Source organism: Schistocerca americana, chromosome 1 (assembly GCF_021461395.2).
Source record: "Schistocerca americana isolate TAMUIC-IGC-003095 chromosome 1, iqSchAmer2.1, whole genome shotgun sequence".
Lineage (NCBI taxonomy): Eukaryota > Metazoa > Arthropoda > Insecta > Orthoptera > Acrididae > Schistocerca > Schistocerca americana.
The window spans coordinates 406,676,559-406,695,150 of record NC_060119.1 but is presented as its reverse complement, the minus strand read 5'-3'; the positions used below and the strand labels follow the sequence as shown (position 1 = coordinate 406,695,150).

General features: G+C 40.9%; 1 protein-coding gene across 1 annotated transcript in view; it reads right to left on the bottom strand.

Moving 5' to 3' along the window:
• The window catches only part of LOC124623160 (scaffold protein salvador), a 54,750-nt gene that overhangs the window by 13,816 nt on the left and 22,342 nt on the right, over positions 1-18,592 (bottom strand). Inside the window, exons 5-7 of the mRNA XM_047148955.1 lie at positions 6,940-7,099; positions 6,081-6,236; positions 4,451-4,586 (exon numbers count right to left, since the gene is read on the bottom strand). Coding sequence (XP_047004911.1) covers positions 4,451-4,586; positions 6,081-6,236; positions 6,940-7,099 — 452 coding nt within the window. The remainder of the gene's footprint in view (positions 1-4,450; positions 4,587-6,080; positions 6,237-6,939; positions 7,100-18,592) is intronic.

Here is an 18,592-nt window from a genome sequence, read left to right as displayed (position 1 = left end):
CTCTCCATGCTAATCTATCCTGTGCAAGCTCCTTCATCTCCCAGTACCAACTGCAACCTACATCCTTCTGAATCTGCTTAGTGTATTCATCTCTTGGTCTCACTCTACGATTTTTACCCTCCACGCTGCCCTCCAATGCTAAATTTGTGATCCCTTGATGCCTCAGGACATGTCCTACCAACCGATCCCTTCTTCTACTCAAGTTGTGCCACAAACTTCTCTTCTCCCCAATCCTATTCAATACCTCCTCATTAGTTACGTGATCTACCCATCTAATCTTCAGCATTCTTCTGTAGCACCACATTTCGAAAGCTTCTATTCTCTTCTTGTCTAAACTATTTATCGTCCATGTTTCACATCCATACATGGCTACACTCCACACAAATACTTTCAGAAACGACTTCCTGACACTTAAATCTATACTCAATGTTAACAAATTTCTCTTCTTCAGAAACGCTTTCCTTGCCATTGCCAGTCTACATTTTATATCCTCTCTACTTCGACCATCATCAGTTATTTTGCTCCCCAAATAGCAAAACTCCTTTACTACTTCAAGTGTCTCATTTCCTAATCTAATTCCCTCAGCATCACCTGACTTAATTTGACTACATTCCATTATCCTTGTTTTGCTATTGTTGATGTTCATCTTATATCCTCCTTTCAAGACACTGCCCATTCCGTTCAACTGCTCTTCCAAGTCCTTTGGTGTCTCTGACAGAATTACAATGTCATCGGTGAACCTCAAAGTTTTTATTTCCTCTCCATGGACTTTAATACCTACTCTGAATTTTTCTTTTGTTTCCTTTACTGCTTGCCTAATATACAGATTGAATAACATCGGGGATAGGCTACAACCCTGTCTCACTCCCTTCCCAACCACTGCTTCCCTTTCATGCTCCTCGACTCATAACTGCCATCTGGTTTCTGTACAAATTGTAAATAGCCTTTCGCTCCCTGTATTTTACCCCTCCACCTTTAGAATTTGAAAGAGAGTATTCCAGTCAACATTATCAAAAGCTTTCTCTAAGTCTACAAATGCTAGAAATGTAGGTTTGCCTTTCCTTAATCTATTTTCTAAGATAAGTCATAGGGTCAGTATTGCCTCACGTGTTCCAATATTTCTACGGAATCCAAACTGATCTTCGCCGAGGTCGGCTTCTACCAGTTTTCCATTTGTCTGTAAAGAATTCGCGTTAGTATTTTGCAGCTGTGACTTATTAAACTGATAGTTCGGTAATTTTCAAATCTGTCAACATCTGCTTTCTTTGGGATTGGAATTATTATATTCTTCTTTAAGTCTGAGGGTATTTCGCCTGTCTCATAAATCTTGCTCACTAGATGGTAGAGTTTTATCAGGACTGGCTCTCCCAAGGCCATCAGTAGTTCCAATGGAATGTTGTCTACTCCTGGGGCGTTGTTTCGACTCAGGTCTTTCAGTGCTCTGTCAAACTCTTCACGCAGTATCGTATCTCCCATTTCATCTTCATCTGCATCCTCTTCCATTTCCATAATATTGCCCTCAAGTACATCGCCCTTGTATAGACCCTCTATATACTCCTTCCACCTTTCTGCTTTCCCCTCTTTGCTTAGAACTGGGTTTCCATCTGAGCTCTTGATGTTCATGCAAGTGGTTCTCTTTTCTCCAAAGGTGTCTTTAATTTTCCTGTAGGCTGTATCTATCTTACCCCTAGTGAGATAAGCCTCTACATCCTTACATTTGTTCTCTAGCCATGCCTGCTTAGCCATTTTGCACTTCCTGTTGATCTCATTTTTAAGACTTTGTATTCCTTTTTGCCTGCTTCATTTACTGCATTTTTATATTTTCTCCTTTCATCAATTAAATTCAATATTTCTTCTGTTACCCAAGGATTTCTAATAGCCCTTGTCTTTTTATCTACTTGATCCTCTGCTGCCTTCACTACTTCATCCCTCAGAGCTACCCATTCGTCTTCTACTGTATTTCTTTCCCCCATTCCTGTCAACTGTTCCCTTATGCTGTCCCTGGAACTCTGTACAACCTCTGGTTTAGTCAGTTTATCCAAGTCCCATCTCCTTAAATTCCCACCTTTTCGCAATTTCTTCAGTTTTAATCTACAGTTCATAACCAATAGATTGTGGAATTTAAGACCTGGTTCCTAAATCTGTCTTACCATTATATAATCTATCTGATACCTTTTAGTATCTCCAGGATTCTTCCATGTATACAACCTTCTTTTATGATTCTTGAACTAAGTGATAGCTATGATTAAGTGATGCCCTGTGCAAAATTCTAACAGACGGCTTCCTCTTTCATTTCTTAGCCCCAATCCATATTCACCTACTACGTTTCCTTCTCTCCCTTTTTCCTACTGTCAAATTCCAGTCACCCATGACTATTAAATTTTCGTCTCCCTTCACTACCTGAATAATTTCTTTTATCTCATCATACATTTCTTCAATGTCTTCGTCATCTGCAGAGCTAGTTGGCATATAAACTTTTACTACTGTAGTAGGCATGGGCTTCGTGTCTATCTTGGCCGCTATAATACGTTCACTACGCTGATTGTAGTAGCTTACCCGCACTCCTATTTTCCTATTCATTATTAAACCTACTCCCGCATTACCCCTATTTGATTTTGTATTTATAACCCTGTATTCACCTGACCAGAAGTCTTGTTCCTCCTGCCACCAAACTTCACTAATTCCCACTATATCTAACTTTAACCTATCCATTTCCCTTTTTAAATTTTCTAACCTACCTGCCCGATTAAGGGATCTGACATTCCACACTCCGATTCGTAGAATGCCAGTTTTCTTTCTCCTGATAACAACGTCCTCTTGAGTAGTCCCCGCCCGGAGATCCGAATGGGGGACTATTTTACCTCCGGAATATTTTACCCAAGAGGACGCCATCATCATTTAACCATACAGTAAAGCTGCATGCCCTCGGGAAAAATTACGGCTGTAGTTTCCCCTTGCTTTCAGCCGTTCGCAGTACCACAACAGCAAGGCCGTTTTGGTTAATGTTACAAGGCCAGATCAGTCAATCATCCAGACTGTTGCCCCTGCAACTACTAAAAAGTCTGCTGCCCCTCTTCACGAGCCAGTGACAGCAGATATTCATAGCACAGGGCATGTGATGTAATCAGCCTATAGCAACATCACCATTAAACAGAACAAACACACAAAAAGGAGAAGTTAATGGTTTAAATTAATATATATGCAGTGTGGCTACACAAAAAGCTAAGCATTCACATATAATATTGGTTGTGAAAAATTTTTTGCTGTTTTTTCCAAGGGCACGGTTAGACAGGATCCTAGAAGCACAGCTTAAATTCCAGCAGCTGAATATTTCTGACAAACGTGATTATAAACTTCACTGCTGTGCACTGAACATTTCTGGGTCATCTGGTTAAATAAATGTTCAGTCGAGCACTTCAGCTTTTCCAAAGAACAGCTAATAACATGTAAAATTGCTCAAAAGCTCACCTTGCACTTTTTTTTTAATGATAATTATACTTTTTGCCATTGTTCCTACAAAATTTGCAATCAATGAAAGAACTAACCTTCACCCTTTAAAATATATCAAACACAAATTGTGCCAGTAAAATTTTAAATAATGACGTAAATGGCTGGTCTTCTGGGCCCAAAATTTTTCTAAGTGGCTGGTCCTCAAAGTTTTAAGTTTTGAATCAAATTCAAACGCTCTGTAATTTAAGAAATTCATTGCACATTCTGACATGTAACACAATTCATCTAGCATTAAAGGAAACTTACTTTGAAAGTAACACTTCTCAAACCACCATTCACAATATTTACCTACGGGTTATTAGAAATATAAACCGTTGTGCTGTCACGCTAATCGAAAGCAATCTGTTGTTACGAAGTATTGCACAGTCTTCACCATAAAGCCTTTGACACATTTTGCTGTCGGCAGATGCTTGTGCGTGCAATGTATTTTGTTGTAAATGGCACATTTTCTTTCCAAACAAAGTTGTAGTGTGGTGTTTGTCTCTCAGTTACATTTTATTGCTGCAGTATTATTATGCAGTACCAGGCTAAAGTAAAATTCTTTCTTAGAGTATCAGTTCTTACCACTTAAAATTACAAAGATTTAAATGAAAATTAAACCAATGAAAAATTCCCAGAATTCTAAAAATTCTGAGTTTTTTCCTCCAGATGAAAAAATTCTCGGTTTTTCCCAGCTTACCTGTTTGTCCCAGGGCATATACACCCGGTAAAACAAAAATTATGTATATTTATTTTCCAATTTTGGTTATCCAATGAAGTGTCATCTTAAATTACGGCTCAATTTTGTTTATATTAAGAAACATGAAGTATTTGATATTTCAACAGATTCATTTGGCTGGCAACCTTAAACTACACTATGAATGTGAAATAAATGGAAATATACTCTGCAATTCTACAGGATTTCCCATATTTTGAAATTAAGCTTTACACTAATTAGTACCTTGTGAGGAATTCTGGTCTCCCTGAGCTTGCTGGTGTGGTGATGAATGGGCTGGTGCATTGTGGAAGCTCTGGTGTGAATGTCTAGGTGTGTGCAGAGGATGGATGCTCACATGCTGATTATATGGCACAGGGACCTATGACATTTAACTATCTTTTAACACTTTTAAAATAACAACCTACCATTTAACTATCTTTTAACACCTTTAAAATAACAACCAAGTTAGGAATGTTTAAAAGAGAACAAATTAATGACACTGAATCTATTCACTGAAACAAAAACAATATGACAATGTTGAATTTTATTAACTTTGTTATTAATTGTAAGTGAGTCAAAAACTTTGTGCAAAACAGAAATATACAATTACATAGCAAAAAGTTATGGATATACAGAGCATTTCCAAATTGAGCCACTAATATGTAGTGTCTGGAACAAAAAAACGTTTACGGTAAACATTAAAGCACCTTGGTACATTTCACCAATGCAGAATACTGTTATTTACATTGCAGAATTTTGTAGTGAAGTCTGATACAAATATTATTCCATTTAAACAAAAACTCCATTCTCTCACTCACTATTCACATCTCAATGACACAATATCATGAAAAGGAAAGTTGCCACTCACCATATAGCAGAGATGCTGAGTTGCAGATAGGCACAACAAAAAGACTGTCACAAATGAAGCTTTTGGCCAGTAAGGCCTTTGTCAAAAATAGACAGACAGTGAAGTGCTGCAGGTTAGATGGAGAGCAGGCAAGAGGTGGGGAGGGGAGGGCAGGGGGAGGGGGGGGGGGGGGGAGGGTGTAGTGGAAAAGGAGAAAAGCAAAAAGACTGGGTGTGATGGTGGAATGAGGGCTGTGTAGTGCTGGAATGGGAACAGGGATGGGGCTGCATGGCTGAGGGCAATGACTAACAAAGGTTGAGACCACCTGTGCAATATATTGCAGTGGAAGTTCTCACCTGTGCAATTCAGAGAAGTTGGTGTTGGTGGCAAGGATCCATATGGCACAGGCTGTGAAGCAGTCACTGAAATGGAGGAAGTCGTGTTGGGTAGCGTGCTCAGCAACAGGGTGGTCCACTTGTTTCTTGGCCACAGTTTGTCAGTGGCCACTCGTGGAAATTTAGCTTGTTGGTTGTCATACCCACATAGAATGCAGCACAATGGTTGCAGCTTAGCTTGTAGATCACATGTAGCTCTGCCTTTGACGGAATAGGTGATGTTAATGACCGGACTGAAGTAGGTAGTGGTGGGAGGATGTATGGGACAGGTCTTGGATCTAGGTCTATTACAGGGGTTTGAGCCATGAATTAAGGGGTTGGGAGCAGGAGTTGCGTAGTGATGGATGAGTATATTGTGTAGGTTTGGCGGATGGTGGAATACAACTGTGGAGGGTTGGGAAGGATAGTGGGCATTTAAGGGCATGACAACATTCTCCTTGTCATGCTCTACTTTCTTTCGTTTTACCTCTATCAACCATCACACACACACACACACACACACACACACACACACACACACACATACACACACACAAATTGTACTCTCATTTCTTTACTTTTTTGTTCAGAAATCACTACTATATTTTTTGGATACATGTAACCAGTGCTTTCTGTCTACAGTCACTGATACCTGTTGATATGGTGATACTCTATATTCTTCCACACGAGAATGGTAAACTGAAGAATTTCCATAGTTTACTTCATGGTGGATTGGAATACGTTCATGCAAGTCAGTAGCTTCTGTTGATCCACGTACAGAAATATAGCTGGGACTCAGCTGAGGTGACTGCAACCAATAAGCATATGCACTTTTATGAGGAAACTTAACAATTTCAAGCATGCAAATTACGTACAATATAACTGTGAACCCTTTAATTCACTAATTACATTGAAACCTTCAATCATAGTTCCAAAGACTCCAAATGTACAATGTACAAGCCAAGAAAATTATTATACAGATCAGTGTGGAAGAATCTGTTGTTCTAATTTTGACAGAAATCTTATCTAATTCAGAGATTTTTTTAACAATGTAGGAAAAGATTGACTTATGTTTACTGTAGAAAAGACACGTTAAGTTGCAGAGAGACACACTCAAAACATACTTACATAAAGACTTCGGCCACAGCCTTCATCAGCAAAAGAGAAACACATACCATTCATACACATAAGCACACACAATGCACACATGACTACCAACTGCTGGAGTTGGCAGTCATGACTGCATGAGGTTTGCTTGCCTGTTTGTATGACTTGTGTGTGTTTCCCTTTGCTGATAAAGGCGGTGGCTGAAAGCTTTATGTAAGAGTCTTTCAACTGTGACTGTCTGCAACTTAATGTGTCTTCTTTATGGTAAGCAGCAACTATCTATTCCAACACTGTCCACATTCCTTCCTGAAGTTTTCATTATCAGAGATTTTTTTTTCTTTTCCAAGTAACCTCTCTTCACAATTAAGTGCACACAATTATGCTCCTACTGTTGAATCGCTTACCTGCATTTTATTCAGGCTGTACTCAGATCCAGTGTACTGGTTGAAATATGTATGACTTACTGAAGGAACCAAAGCTGTTCCATATGTCGTGGGAGGCAAACGTGAATTACTTCCACTTCCATCACTGCCACTTCCACTACCCACAGACATGCTTGCAAACCTGTTCAAGAAAATTAAACATTCCTAAAATACCATACATAAAGAAAAATTATGGTTTCCATATGCTATTTATTTAGTTATTTTTATCCTACATCTGTATACGAGTGAGCAACTTATCCCATTTAGTTTAACAGTGGAAAACGCTCTTAATATGTCACATTAATTGGAATTGAATTTTGAAAATACATTACTCAAATATAAGTTATTCAATTCTAGTAAATAGAACATCTGCACATCACAAAATTTGGCAGGTGACATAGAAACTGTAAGAGTATTCACATTCATCAGTTGCAGTCTTGTGAAACTGGTCAGTAACCTAAAAGTGGTATGGGAAACGCATTATATACCGTGAAACTCATTATCTAATATAAAACACAGTCAATTCCTTCCACAGAGACACATTACTGAAGATTTTTAAGAAGTAATGAATCATTACGGCTACCCTTTCTTTTGCAACAGCCTTGATAAATTCAGTGACTTACAGAAGAATTTCCACTTGGGCTGTTCAATTTGAATAGCTACTTTAGCTCGCACAAATAATTAGTTTTCATGTACAGTCACAACAAAGTACGTACCAGACATGGACATTTGTTCATAAAAAGTCTGCATAAAAAAATTAACTTTTAAGCTCAAATGTTGTATAATCCTCCACAGGGAGACACAATCACAAAATACAAAGCTTTATAAAAACTTCGGAGAACCTGCACAAATTCATATAAGCAACAAAATATTAAACATACATGATACAAATGCGTACTAGCTTTAATGTGAAAATTTTGCTACACTATAAACATAGATGATATTTTTATCCTTATGACTATTATAAAGAAATTGTAAGTTATATGAAGTTCATGTGTAATATTTACATTTATCATATTGCTACTGGTTCCTGATAATGGACTAGACAGATATAGATAAACATATAATATATTTGTGAAAATTATCTGAAAATAAAGAGTGATACGGTAATAGCTTCAGTGTGGGGAATTAGAAAGATGTGACAAGTTAGCAGAATGCAAAACAGATGCAATGATCCTGAACAAGTCATTATGCTGTGCAGTTGCAAAAGGCGTGGCCTCAGATACAGGAGGGTTATGAACATAAATGGGAGCTTCCTGCTTTTTCTGCACTTCTCCAATGTTATGAAGAGGTTGACCTACCAGAACCGGCAACATCATTCTGCCACCAAGAATTATGAGCAAAACTTGAACTTTGTTTGAGCAGTTCGTGTAATGGAACAAACAGACTATAACAGCAGTGCTAGCTCATAAATCTCTTGGATGACAACGATTAATCTCTCTCTGCTCACAAGCAATTGTTTCGTGAATTTCAAAATTCATGGCAAGTTCTGTTCCTTTCATGTATATTGTAAAACACTAAGTGAGAAATTACAGCAACTTGATGATGTCTCATCATGGGTTTTGACACAATTCTTAGGATAGAGAAAAATAAGCTAAAGGCTTGTAAGTGGTTTGAAACAGTGTGGCTCTGTAGAGCTGCAGCAACATGGAGTGATGGTGTTGCTCAGGCAGTGGAGGGCATTAAGGTGCTTCCAACACTTATGTTTATGCTGACAAAGATGAGGAAGCCAAGTCAAACGAGTGTCAAAAACCAGACCTAAGAATAGATATGTCTCCACTACAGAGAGTGATCGTCATTTAGGTAAAGTGCTGGTTCCGGATGAACGGTACGAAGCCGACATTTGTCCTTCATGGTGGAAAACTGGAAGCCATGGACTAGAGCCCACGACTGCACCTTGTGGTTGGGGATGGCTTCCTGTAGGCGATGCTCAGCAACACCAGTACTGGAGCAGCTGTACAAAATGCAGAAGTCGTCTGCATACAGAGAAGGTGAGACGGAGGGCCCGACAGCTGCTGGTAGACCATTAATGGCCACTAAAAATAGAGAGACACAATACGAAGCCCTGCGGGACACCATGCTCCTGGATATGGAAGGAACTATAGGAGGCATCAACTTGGACACGGAAAGTACGAAGCAACAGGAAATTCTGGATAAAAATCAGGACGAGGCCTCAGAGACCCCACTCGTGTAATGTAGCAAGGATATTATGTCACCAGGTGGTTTCATACGCTTTTCGTAAATCAAAAAGGTGACAACAAGGTGTTAGTTTCTCGAAAAGGCTGTTCAGATGTCAGACTCTAGAGACACAAGATTATCAGTGGTAGAACGAAAATGGCGGAAACCACCCTGGCACACAGCCAATAGGCCACATGACTCCAGTACCCAATCCAACCGCTGACACACCATATATTTCAGCAGCTTACAAAGAACATTGCCGAGGCTGATGGGCTGATAGCTATCCACATCAAGCGAGTTTTTACCATGTTTGAGAACTGGAATGATGGTGCTCTCCCGCCATTGTGATGGAAAGACGACATCGCACTAGATCTGACTGAAGATGACGAGGATATGTTGCTTGTAGTCAGATGAGAGATGTTTACTCATCTGGTTGTGGATCTGATCAGGCCCAGGAGCTGTGTCGGGGCAATGTGCAATGGCACTGAGGAGCTCCCACTCTGTAAATGGCACATTACAGAATTCACTGTGGCATGTAGTGAATGAGAGGACTTTCCCTTCCAGCTGCCGTTTCAGAGTGCGAAAGGCCGGGGGGAAATTCTCCGACACAGCGACACAGAGGCTCGAGCAAAGTGCTCAGCAATCACATTTGCGTCGGTAGATAACACACCATTTATGGTACCACCGGGAATGACTGTTGGTCTGGTACCCAAAAACACGTTTGATCTTTGCCCAGACTTGGGAAGGTGACATATGGCACCCAATGGTCGAGACGTATCTCTACCAACACTCCTGCTTCCGTCGTTTGATAAGCTGGTGACCGCGGGCACGGAGTCGGTTAAAGGGTTAAAGGCTGTAAGGTGCTGCAGGGAAGAGTGCCACTTATGCCGGCGACCACCAAGGGACTGCCTTACGCCGGGGGCACCCTAAAGAGCGAGGGAACGCATTTTCTGCCACAGAAACACTGGATGTAGTCACTTGCTCAACCATCACATTGATGTTACTATGAGGGGGAGATTCAATGGTGACAGCAGAGGTGATAGTTTCCCAGTTCGCCTTATTTAAAGCCCGTCTGGGCAAGCGTCTGTGGGACTGACACCGGGGCAGTGACAGAAAGATGGGGAAGTGGTCAGTACCACACAGGTCGTCATGTTCTCTCCAGTGGATAGATGGGAGAAGTCCTGGGCTGCAAATTGATAAATCAATGGCCAAGTAACTACCAGAGTCACACTGAAATGTGTGGCAGCACCAGTACTTAAGAGGCAAACAGTAAAGTTTCGACATCTCTGCCTCGGCCAGTAAGCACGGTGCCACCCCACAAGGGGTTATGGGCGTTAAAATCTCCCAAAAGTAGGAAAGGTTTAGGGAGTTGATCAATCAGTGCATTTAATACATTCACGGTTACTGCACCATCTGGAGAAAGATATACATTGCAGACAGTTATTTCCTATGTCATCCTTATTCTGACAGCCACAGCTTCAAGAGGGGTTTGAAGGGGCACAGTGTCGCTAGAGACTGAGTTTACGACATAAACGCAAACTCCACCTGACACTCGATTATAGTCACTACAGTTCCTGTAATATCCCTTACAACCGCAGAGGGCAGGGGTCGGCATTGCTGGGAACCAGGTTTCTTGGATGGCAATGCAGATAGCAGGTGTAAAGCTTAACAGTTGCCATTGCTCAGCCAGGTGGTGGAAAAAACCATTGCAATTCCACTGGAGGATGACGTTATCGTGAGACTGGGAAGGCATGGAACATTCAATGAGGCAGTTTACGCCTCAGAGTCACCAGCTGCCACCGACTTACTGCCTGAGCAGTCTATATCCATTGCGTCTGAGGGTCTGGCGAGATCTAGGTCCTCAGCGGACGCCAGAATCTCCACCCCATACTCAAGATGCAGAGCTTGTAGTGGTGGTGTGGGTGCCACCGCAATTTCCTTGGTCTTAGGGGTTTTATTTTTGGATTTCTCTCACTGCTCCTTGGGTTTCCCTGGCTGGGAGGACTTCACTGGCTCAGTCTCCGGGACTGAGGATAAGCGTGAAGCCTACGACCAGACACTTTTGAGCTCTTCAGCCACTGGCGGGTGTAATCTTTCCCACTAGCAGAAAACTGGGAAGTGAGTGACCCAAGGGACCCCTTCCTAGCGAGAGAGAAGCCAAAGAAGACTTATGCTTCTCCAGCTTAGAAGTGGGGACAGAACTCTCTGATGGTTGGGGGAGTGTTGCTCCCGAAGTAGGTGGTGCGGGAGCAACAGGGAGGGAAATGCCCACCACCATCAACGGAGCAGGTGTAGTCTTCCCACTTTGAGACGTGACTTGGGTTGGCAGAGCTGATGGTGTCAGAACTGTTGTAACGGCGGTGTAAGACAATGTCATACGTACAGAATGTAGTCGTTCAAATTTTTTCTTTGCCTCAGTGTAGGTCAGTTGGTCCAGGGTCTTGTACTCCATGATTCTCCTTTCTTTCTGGAGAATACTGCAGTCTGGCAAGCAATGCAAATTGTGCTCTCCACAGTCGACACAGATGGGAGGCAGGGCACATGGAGTATTGGGATGTAATGGGTGTCCGCAATCTCGACATGTGACGCTGGAAGTACAGCGGGAAGACATAAGGCCGAACTTCCAGCACTTTAAGCACCACATTGGGGGAGGGATATAGGGCTTTACATCACAGCGGTAGACCATCACCTTGACCTACTCGGGCAATATATCACCCTCAAAGGCCAAGATGAAGGCACCGAAGGCAATCTGATTATCCTTCGGACCCCGGTGGACAAGCCGGGTGAAATGTACACCTCGTCGCTCTAAATCGGTGCACAGCTTATCGTCAGACTGCAAAAGAAGATCCCTGTGAAATATGATACCCCGGACCATATTTAAGCTCTTATGAGGCATGATGGTTGCAGAAACATCCCCCAGCTTGTTACAAGTGAGTAACATCTTTGACTGGGCAGAGGATGCTTCTTTGATCAAGACTGAGCCAGATCTTATTTTGGACAATCCTTCCACCTCCCCAAACTTGTCCTCTAAATGCTCAACAAGAAACTGAGGCTTCTTCGTCATGAAAGACTCCCCATCAGCTCTCTAACATTCAAGGTACCAGGGCGAATAAGATCCGCTACCATCCTTAGCCTGACATTCCTCCGATAGTGTGGCCAGGGAGGGGAACGGTTTGCGGTCGTACTTCTGTGCGTTGAATGGACTACGCTTCATCACATGCCATCCCCCCTGACGCCACCAACTTCAACCAGGGGCCCTCTGCATGGGCGCCACCCAGCTGCAGCAAAGGCCACCTGGCTGGACGACCATTGCTGGGAGTCTCGATACCCCAGGGGGATGGGCATCTACCCCCTGGCATACGTGGGGAGTTAACAATGCAGGCATCAGCAGAGCGATCCCTGTGTGGTCAGGGGGCTACAACCAACAACATACATTGTGGCCCCACCACAACTGACTGGCTACCGTGCTGGATATCAGGTGCAAAGAAGTCCATGATCATCGTCAACGCAGAAAGCGACACTGCATAGTGCATGGTGGAAAATGCACCGAGGAAGGTGCCCTCGCCCAAGAGATGGAGAATGAGCGGGACTGAAATGCGACGATGAGAAAGTGGGCTAAAGATCCCAATGCACTATGTACACAATGCACCATTTAAGGCACCCTTCCCCAAATGGCTCCCTTTTTGGGAAAATTTTGACGAATGGAGGTCAAACGCTACAGGGGACCATCACAAAAAGGCCAAAAGTGTGAAACTCGTTTTAGTCGCCTCTTACAACAGGTAGGAATACCTCAGGCCTATTCTTACCCCCAGACCCGCAGGGGGCGGGGGGTCAGGCAGAAGGCAACGAATTATTCTAGATTGAGAGTTATCACCACCATCACTGTCAAAAATTTTACAATCCCTGCTGAGTAAATGCTTGTTCCGGAGTTCTCATACACTATGGTCTTTAGCTATAAGCAACCATGTTGCTCTTTGATGTTTTGTAATATCATCAACCTACTTTCCATTAGACTGTTGTCATTGCTTTTTCTTCGACCTTGGAATCCAGCAAATAACTTCCTTGTTCCATCTACCATGCATTTGGCTGACTATATGTTTCATCCTCAACCATTTCATTTTCAATTTGGTAATAATTATTTCTACCACCTCAGTCTGTTTTGTGGTCTTTTTTTCCTGTTCCTTTTTCTTAAGTATATATGTCACCCTTGTTTTCTAAGCAACTCAGGTCTGAATGGATTTTCAATTCAAAACCCACTAACTACTGCTGTAATTTAAAACTTGTAATATAAAATGAACTATGCTTCTAAGACACATCAGAAGCTTAGTTTTGAAAACCAATTTAAGTTTATAAAAACCACTCCACTCCAGACCACTTTTACTTTTCTATTTCTTTCTTTTGTTGTCCATGCAGTCATTTTCAGTCATTATCAAGTCTCTCATAAATCAAAATGCCAGCATCTGGATCTATGATTTCACTGTCAATTTCTGCTGTTTTCTCTTTGATGTACTCACTGGATATTATTTCTACCTTAATATAGTGGATTCACAGTTCTGCTTTCAAGCTTGCTCTGTTACGTTGTTCTATTTGTTGCTGAATTTTGTCTTCATTAGAAAGTAACACCACAATGTTGTCATCAGCAAACCAAATGCAACTCAGGTATGTTCCATGAACATAAATTCCTTAATTTTATCAGTTTAAATAAACAAAAACTTTTTTCAGTTCTACTGAGAGTAGTTTTAGGGATAAGGAATCTCACTGCCTGCTTATCCTCAGTTCTAAAATGTCTCAATAGGGAAAACAAGTGTAATGGAAGCTGCAGTATTGATATACAGGGTGATCACAATTAGAGTTAAACTTTCAAAACACTGTAGAAATAACACCACTGGTCAGGATGACATCAAATAGCAATGGAATATTATTAGAGAATGGGGAAAACATCTGGCAAAAGAAACAAAATAGTGTGAAAATTGATCAATAGATGCTGCTGTATGTGTCAGAATATGTAAATGAAAACACCTGTCATGCGCACGATCCTGTAGAAGTTGGTATAAACACACCAGGTACATGGCTTTTGCTCCTTTCATGTTTGCGACACTCGCCATAACTGTCTCAACGCAGGATCACGCTTGCCTGTAAAGCTGTATTACAAGAATGATGACTGTGCACACTTCGCTCAGCCAATGTTCCGGACACTGAAGGGTTTGAAAAAAAGCATTGGTCTGATGACAGCTGTGGGTCTCAAGAAAATGATTCGGAAATTCAAAAAGGCGGGTTCTTTTGATGTGCAACCTGGTAGAGGGAGGAAACGAACTGATTTGATGTCAGTGGAAGCAGTGAATGCAGGAGGAGACAAGTGGTGGTGTGCAAATATGTAGTGCATGGCAAATTGCCAAAACACTGGACATGCCTGTGAGCAAGGTAGGTAAAACCCAAAAAACACCCTTCTTTGCTATTCATTCAAAATTACCCATGTGCACGAGTTGCTTCCTGTTGACCTGGCAGCAAGAGAGACCTTTGCTTTAGAATTTCTTGCTCGCATCGAAGTGAACAATGACTGGCCATGGAAGATTTTGTGGCCACACGAATCCTACTTCCATCTGACAGGATATGTCAATACACAGAATTGTCGAATATAGGCAATGGAAAATCCATACGCCAATCAACCAGTACCACTTCATCCTGACAAGGTCAGTGTAGTGCAGGTTTACAGCATCTTTTATCATAGGGCTATATATTTTCTAAGAGTCGGGTGACTCCGGTCCTGTTACCTACACCGTCACTGGTAAATGCTGTGAGTGTCTTTTGCATAACCACGTCATTACAGCTCTCCAACAGCATGGATGGGATCATTTTTATGCAAGATGGCGCACCTTCACACATTGCAAACCCAGTTAAGCAGCTGCTGAAGTGCCATTTCGGAAATACTAGAATTATCAGCAGACATTTCCCTACAGCCTGGCCGTACCTATCACCTGACCATAATCCGTGTGACTTTTGACTGTGGGGCTATCTGAAAGATGATGTGTTCAGTGTTCTGGTTGCAAACTTAGTTGCATTGAAGGCACACATTGCGCAACATATTCTGAACCTGACCCCAGAAAACACTATGATCAACTATGGAACATGCTGTTTCTCGATTTCAACTTGTTGCAGGGAATGGTGGACAGCATATTGAACATGTTTTGAGCCAGTCACACGGAAATTAATAATCCAATCTGATTTTCATTGCTGCTTTTTATGCTGTTTTTGGCCTCAGGACAACTAAAAGTCAATTTTTCCCATCCGATGTGAAATGACCTTGCCATGGTGGATGGGATCACATAATAAACAATATCACACCTGTACACCCATGCACACTGAGTAGCACAGTTTGTTTAATGTCAAACGTACACCTTAGCCATTGCTGTATGATTTGTTTGTCATTTGAAGTCTACCATTATTAAATTATGATACTACTGGTACATTTTGTGACATAAGGTCTTAGAGTAGGAAAAAAAAAGGAGAAGGGGAAGAAGAAGAAAAATTTTGAGTAAGTCAAACATGAAATCTGCAGTGTGTATATGCCAACCTCAGATTATCTCACTATGAACTAGGACCAACTTTCACTAGCAAAATTTTGTGGATCAAGTCAGGTTCAATTGCACTCATTATTTCACAATGTAATGACACAACAAAACAAATGGATTTCATTTTGCCGAAACATAAGTTAAAAGAAGTAAAAAATAAGCAGTAATTGATAATACTCCCACACTGCTGAATTTTGAAAGAATTTGAACTGTAAGAGTAAGTGAAGGAAAATATTGGTGATTTAAGTAATGAGTGCACACAATAATTGCTTTAATTAGGGTTCTCTGAGACAAGTATTAATGTGAAAAAGTTGAGACAGTTTTCATAAGTAGTTAGTGGCAGAATGAAAAAGGGAAAATTGAACTATTTGCAGTGAAAGGAAGTGTACAGAGTTTGACAGCAGCCAGTAATAACTTACCACCTCTTACAAAAATGCTCTCTAGGCTTCACAACCATTAACAACGCAATTCACATTGAATTCTAGGTATGTCAGTGATCGAAGGAGAGCAAAAGTTTAACTGCTGAATACCAACATGTACTTAAACTGCTATGGCAACTTCACACCGGTTGAAGAGAAAGAGTAAGGACATGAAGGTCAACTAGCAACATCATCTTTATCCACAAATAATACGATAAAGTTATGTCTCGGCTTAGTGATTATATGGTTGACTGCTGAACGTAAGTTCTGGGAAACTGACCCCTAATGATAACACAACTTTTGATACCACACAAGCTGAGTAGGCCACTTGCTGTTTTCCTAGCATTCTGGGCCACTGTGGTGGGCATTGTCCATGAATGCCCTCTGACAGGAAACTGCATTTCCTTTATTCATTTTCATTGTGGCAGCTGGTTGAGTGCAGGTGTGTTAGGGCTGATGTTTCAGCTGACAGCCTCAGATTTGGCTGAAATTTAGTACACCAATGCTACCAAGTGTGGAACACTCATGTACAAAATTTGAAGTTCCCCTGCCAATTTGTTCCAGAATTATGGCCTGTGAAAGAAGGTGGCATGACCCGGAAATTGCAACCCGCATCTGGCAATCTATCTTCAGACTCAACTTCAGGTCTTAATAACTTTGGAACTATTCCGCACAGTCCAGTGAAATTTTTACAACCCAGTAACATCCACTTAGAGAACATACTCTATAAATCAAAACGCCAACAACATATTTCTGAGGGAAAATAAAAAATTCCAAAATGTGATTAAAAATATGTAATACGTTAAAAGGGACATATTATAGGTGCCCTCTATGCCAAATATAATTCACTCAAAAAGGGTATAAATTTTTTTGCGGTAAGCTTAATGTGGCCTAAACACACACAGAACTCATCTTGCCCATATCAGTCACACATACAGAGTTACATGCACACAAAAATACAAAAATTTGAAAAATTACCTGAAAAACGTGGATTTTCTACGTGTGGTAGCACAAAAGGGACAAGTGATATCCAAGCCAAATTTCAAACACTGCATAAGTAGACCATAATATAATATGTGGCAAAATTTCAACTTGTTATTGCAAGGCATCTGTGTACAATAAAAGTTGACAGACATGTATTTGGTTACGTTTCTTTTAACACGATTTAGCAAGTAATAGTGATGATGCAGAAAGCTTGTTTCAGATAAAGCTGCAGCAATTGTTGGGAACCATTAGGCAACAGAAAGTTAACCAATGGTAGTTTTCTGGGACAGAATGAGTCATTGTTAGGAACGAACAACAAAGGAAACAAGCAACAATTACAGGTTACTCATGTTTTTAAGATAGTAGTTCAGACTGGTCAGTACTGTTGTGGAAAGTCAGTATGGAGGCAGTAGAGTGTACTAGTGGTGCTTTTGTTCAAACAAGTTGCAGTATTGGTAGAGCACAAGCGTCTGAATGTCATAAAACAACATATGGAACAAAATTAGGCATTCGCTTTGTACTGTATGATCTGGATGAATCAGACCAAGATTTGTTGCTTTGGAGATCCGGGATACACCCTGTGGGCACAAGAATACAGTTCCAGGAAACATTAGTGTTTGTTATCATCATATGAAAGTGTTTCTGGATAAGTATTCTTTCCTACAAAGAAGTTGTTTTGATCCATTTCGGATTCATAAGACGACAGTGAAGTGTAGCCTCAGAAAAATTGATATAAAATCAGTATTGAAAGTTAATCAGTGCATGGGACTTAACATGAAACCAGGACAAAAGTTATGTTCCAGGTGTGTTACACTGCTAAAAAATGAAGAATATTCTGATAATTTACATGACATTGACGAAGAGTATCAGCCACCTACAACCACAGCGGATGAGCAATTAAATACTTCAGTGACTGCTCTTGGTTTGTCTCCCATGAAGACACACAAAGTTGGGAAAAGAGACAGAACTATGGTAGAAGAAAACTACAAGAAGCTCAAATGGAATTAAAACACAAAATAGCTGACACACTGATGGTGGAAGAGGAAGAACTATCTGCTCCAAAGGAACAGAAATCATGCCAGAAATGCTCTGATCTGGACAAAATTGTGCATGATTTGAAAGAAAAATGTGCCATATCCACATGCCAGAAAAAAAGTACCTATTTTTACCCTTGCACCTTCAAGCTGGTCTATTGACTACACTGCAAAGGAATTCAATGTTTCTACATACATCGTAAAGCAAGCTAGGAAAATAAAAGCAACCCAAGGAGTGCTTCCACAACTTCAGCAGGCTCAGGGTAAGCAATAGAGTTTAGCACCCTTAAGGTGCTAGTGTCGGAGTTTAATGAAAATAATGACTACACCCGAATAATGCCTGGAAAAAAAAAAAAAAAAAAAAAAAAAAAAAAAAAAAAAAAAAGACTATGTAACGGTACAGATGCAAAAAAGACTGTTGCTATGCAACATATCAGAACTATATGTAGAA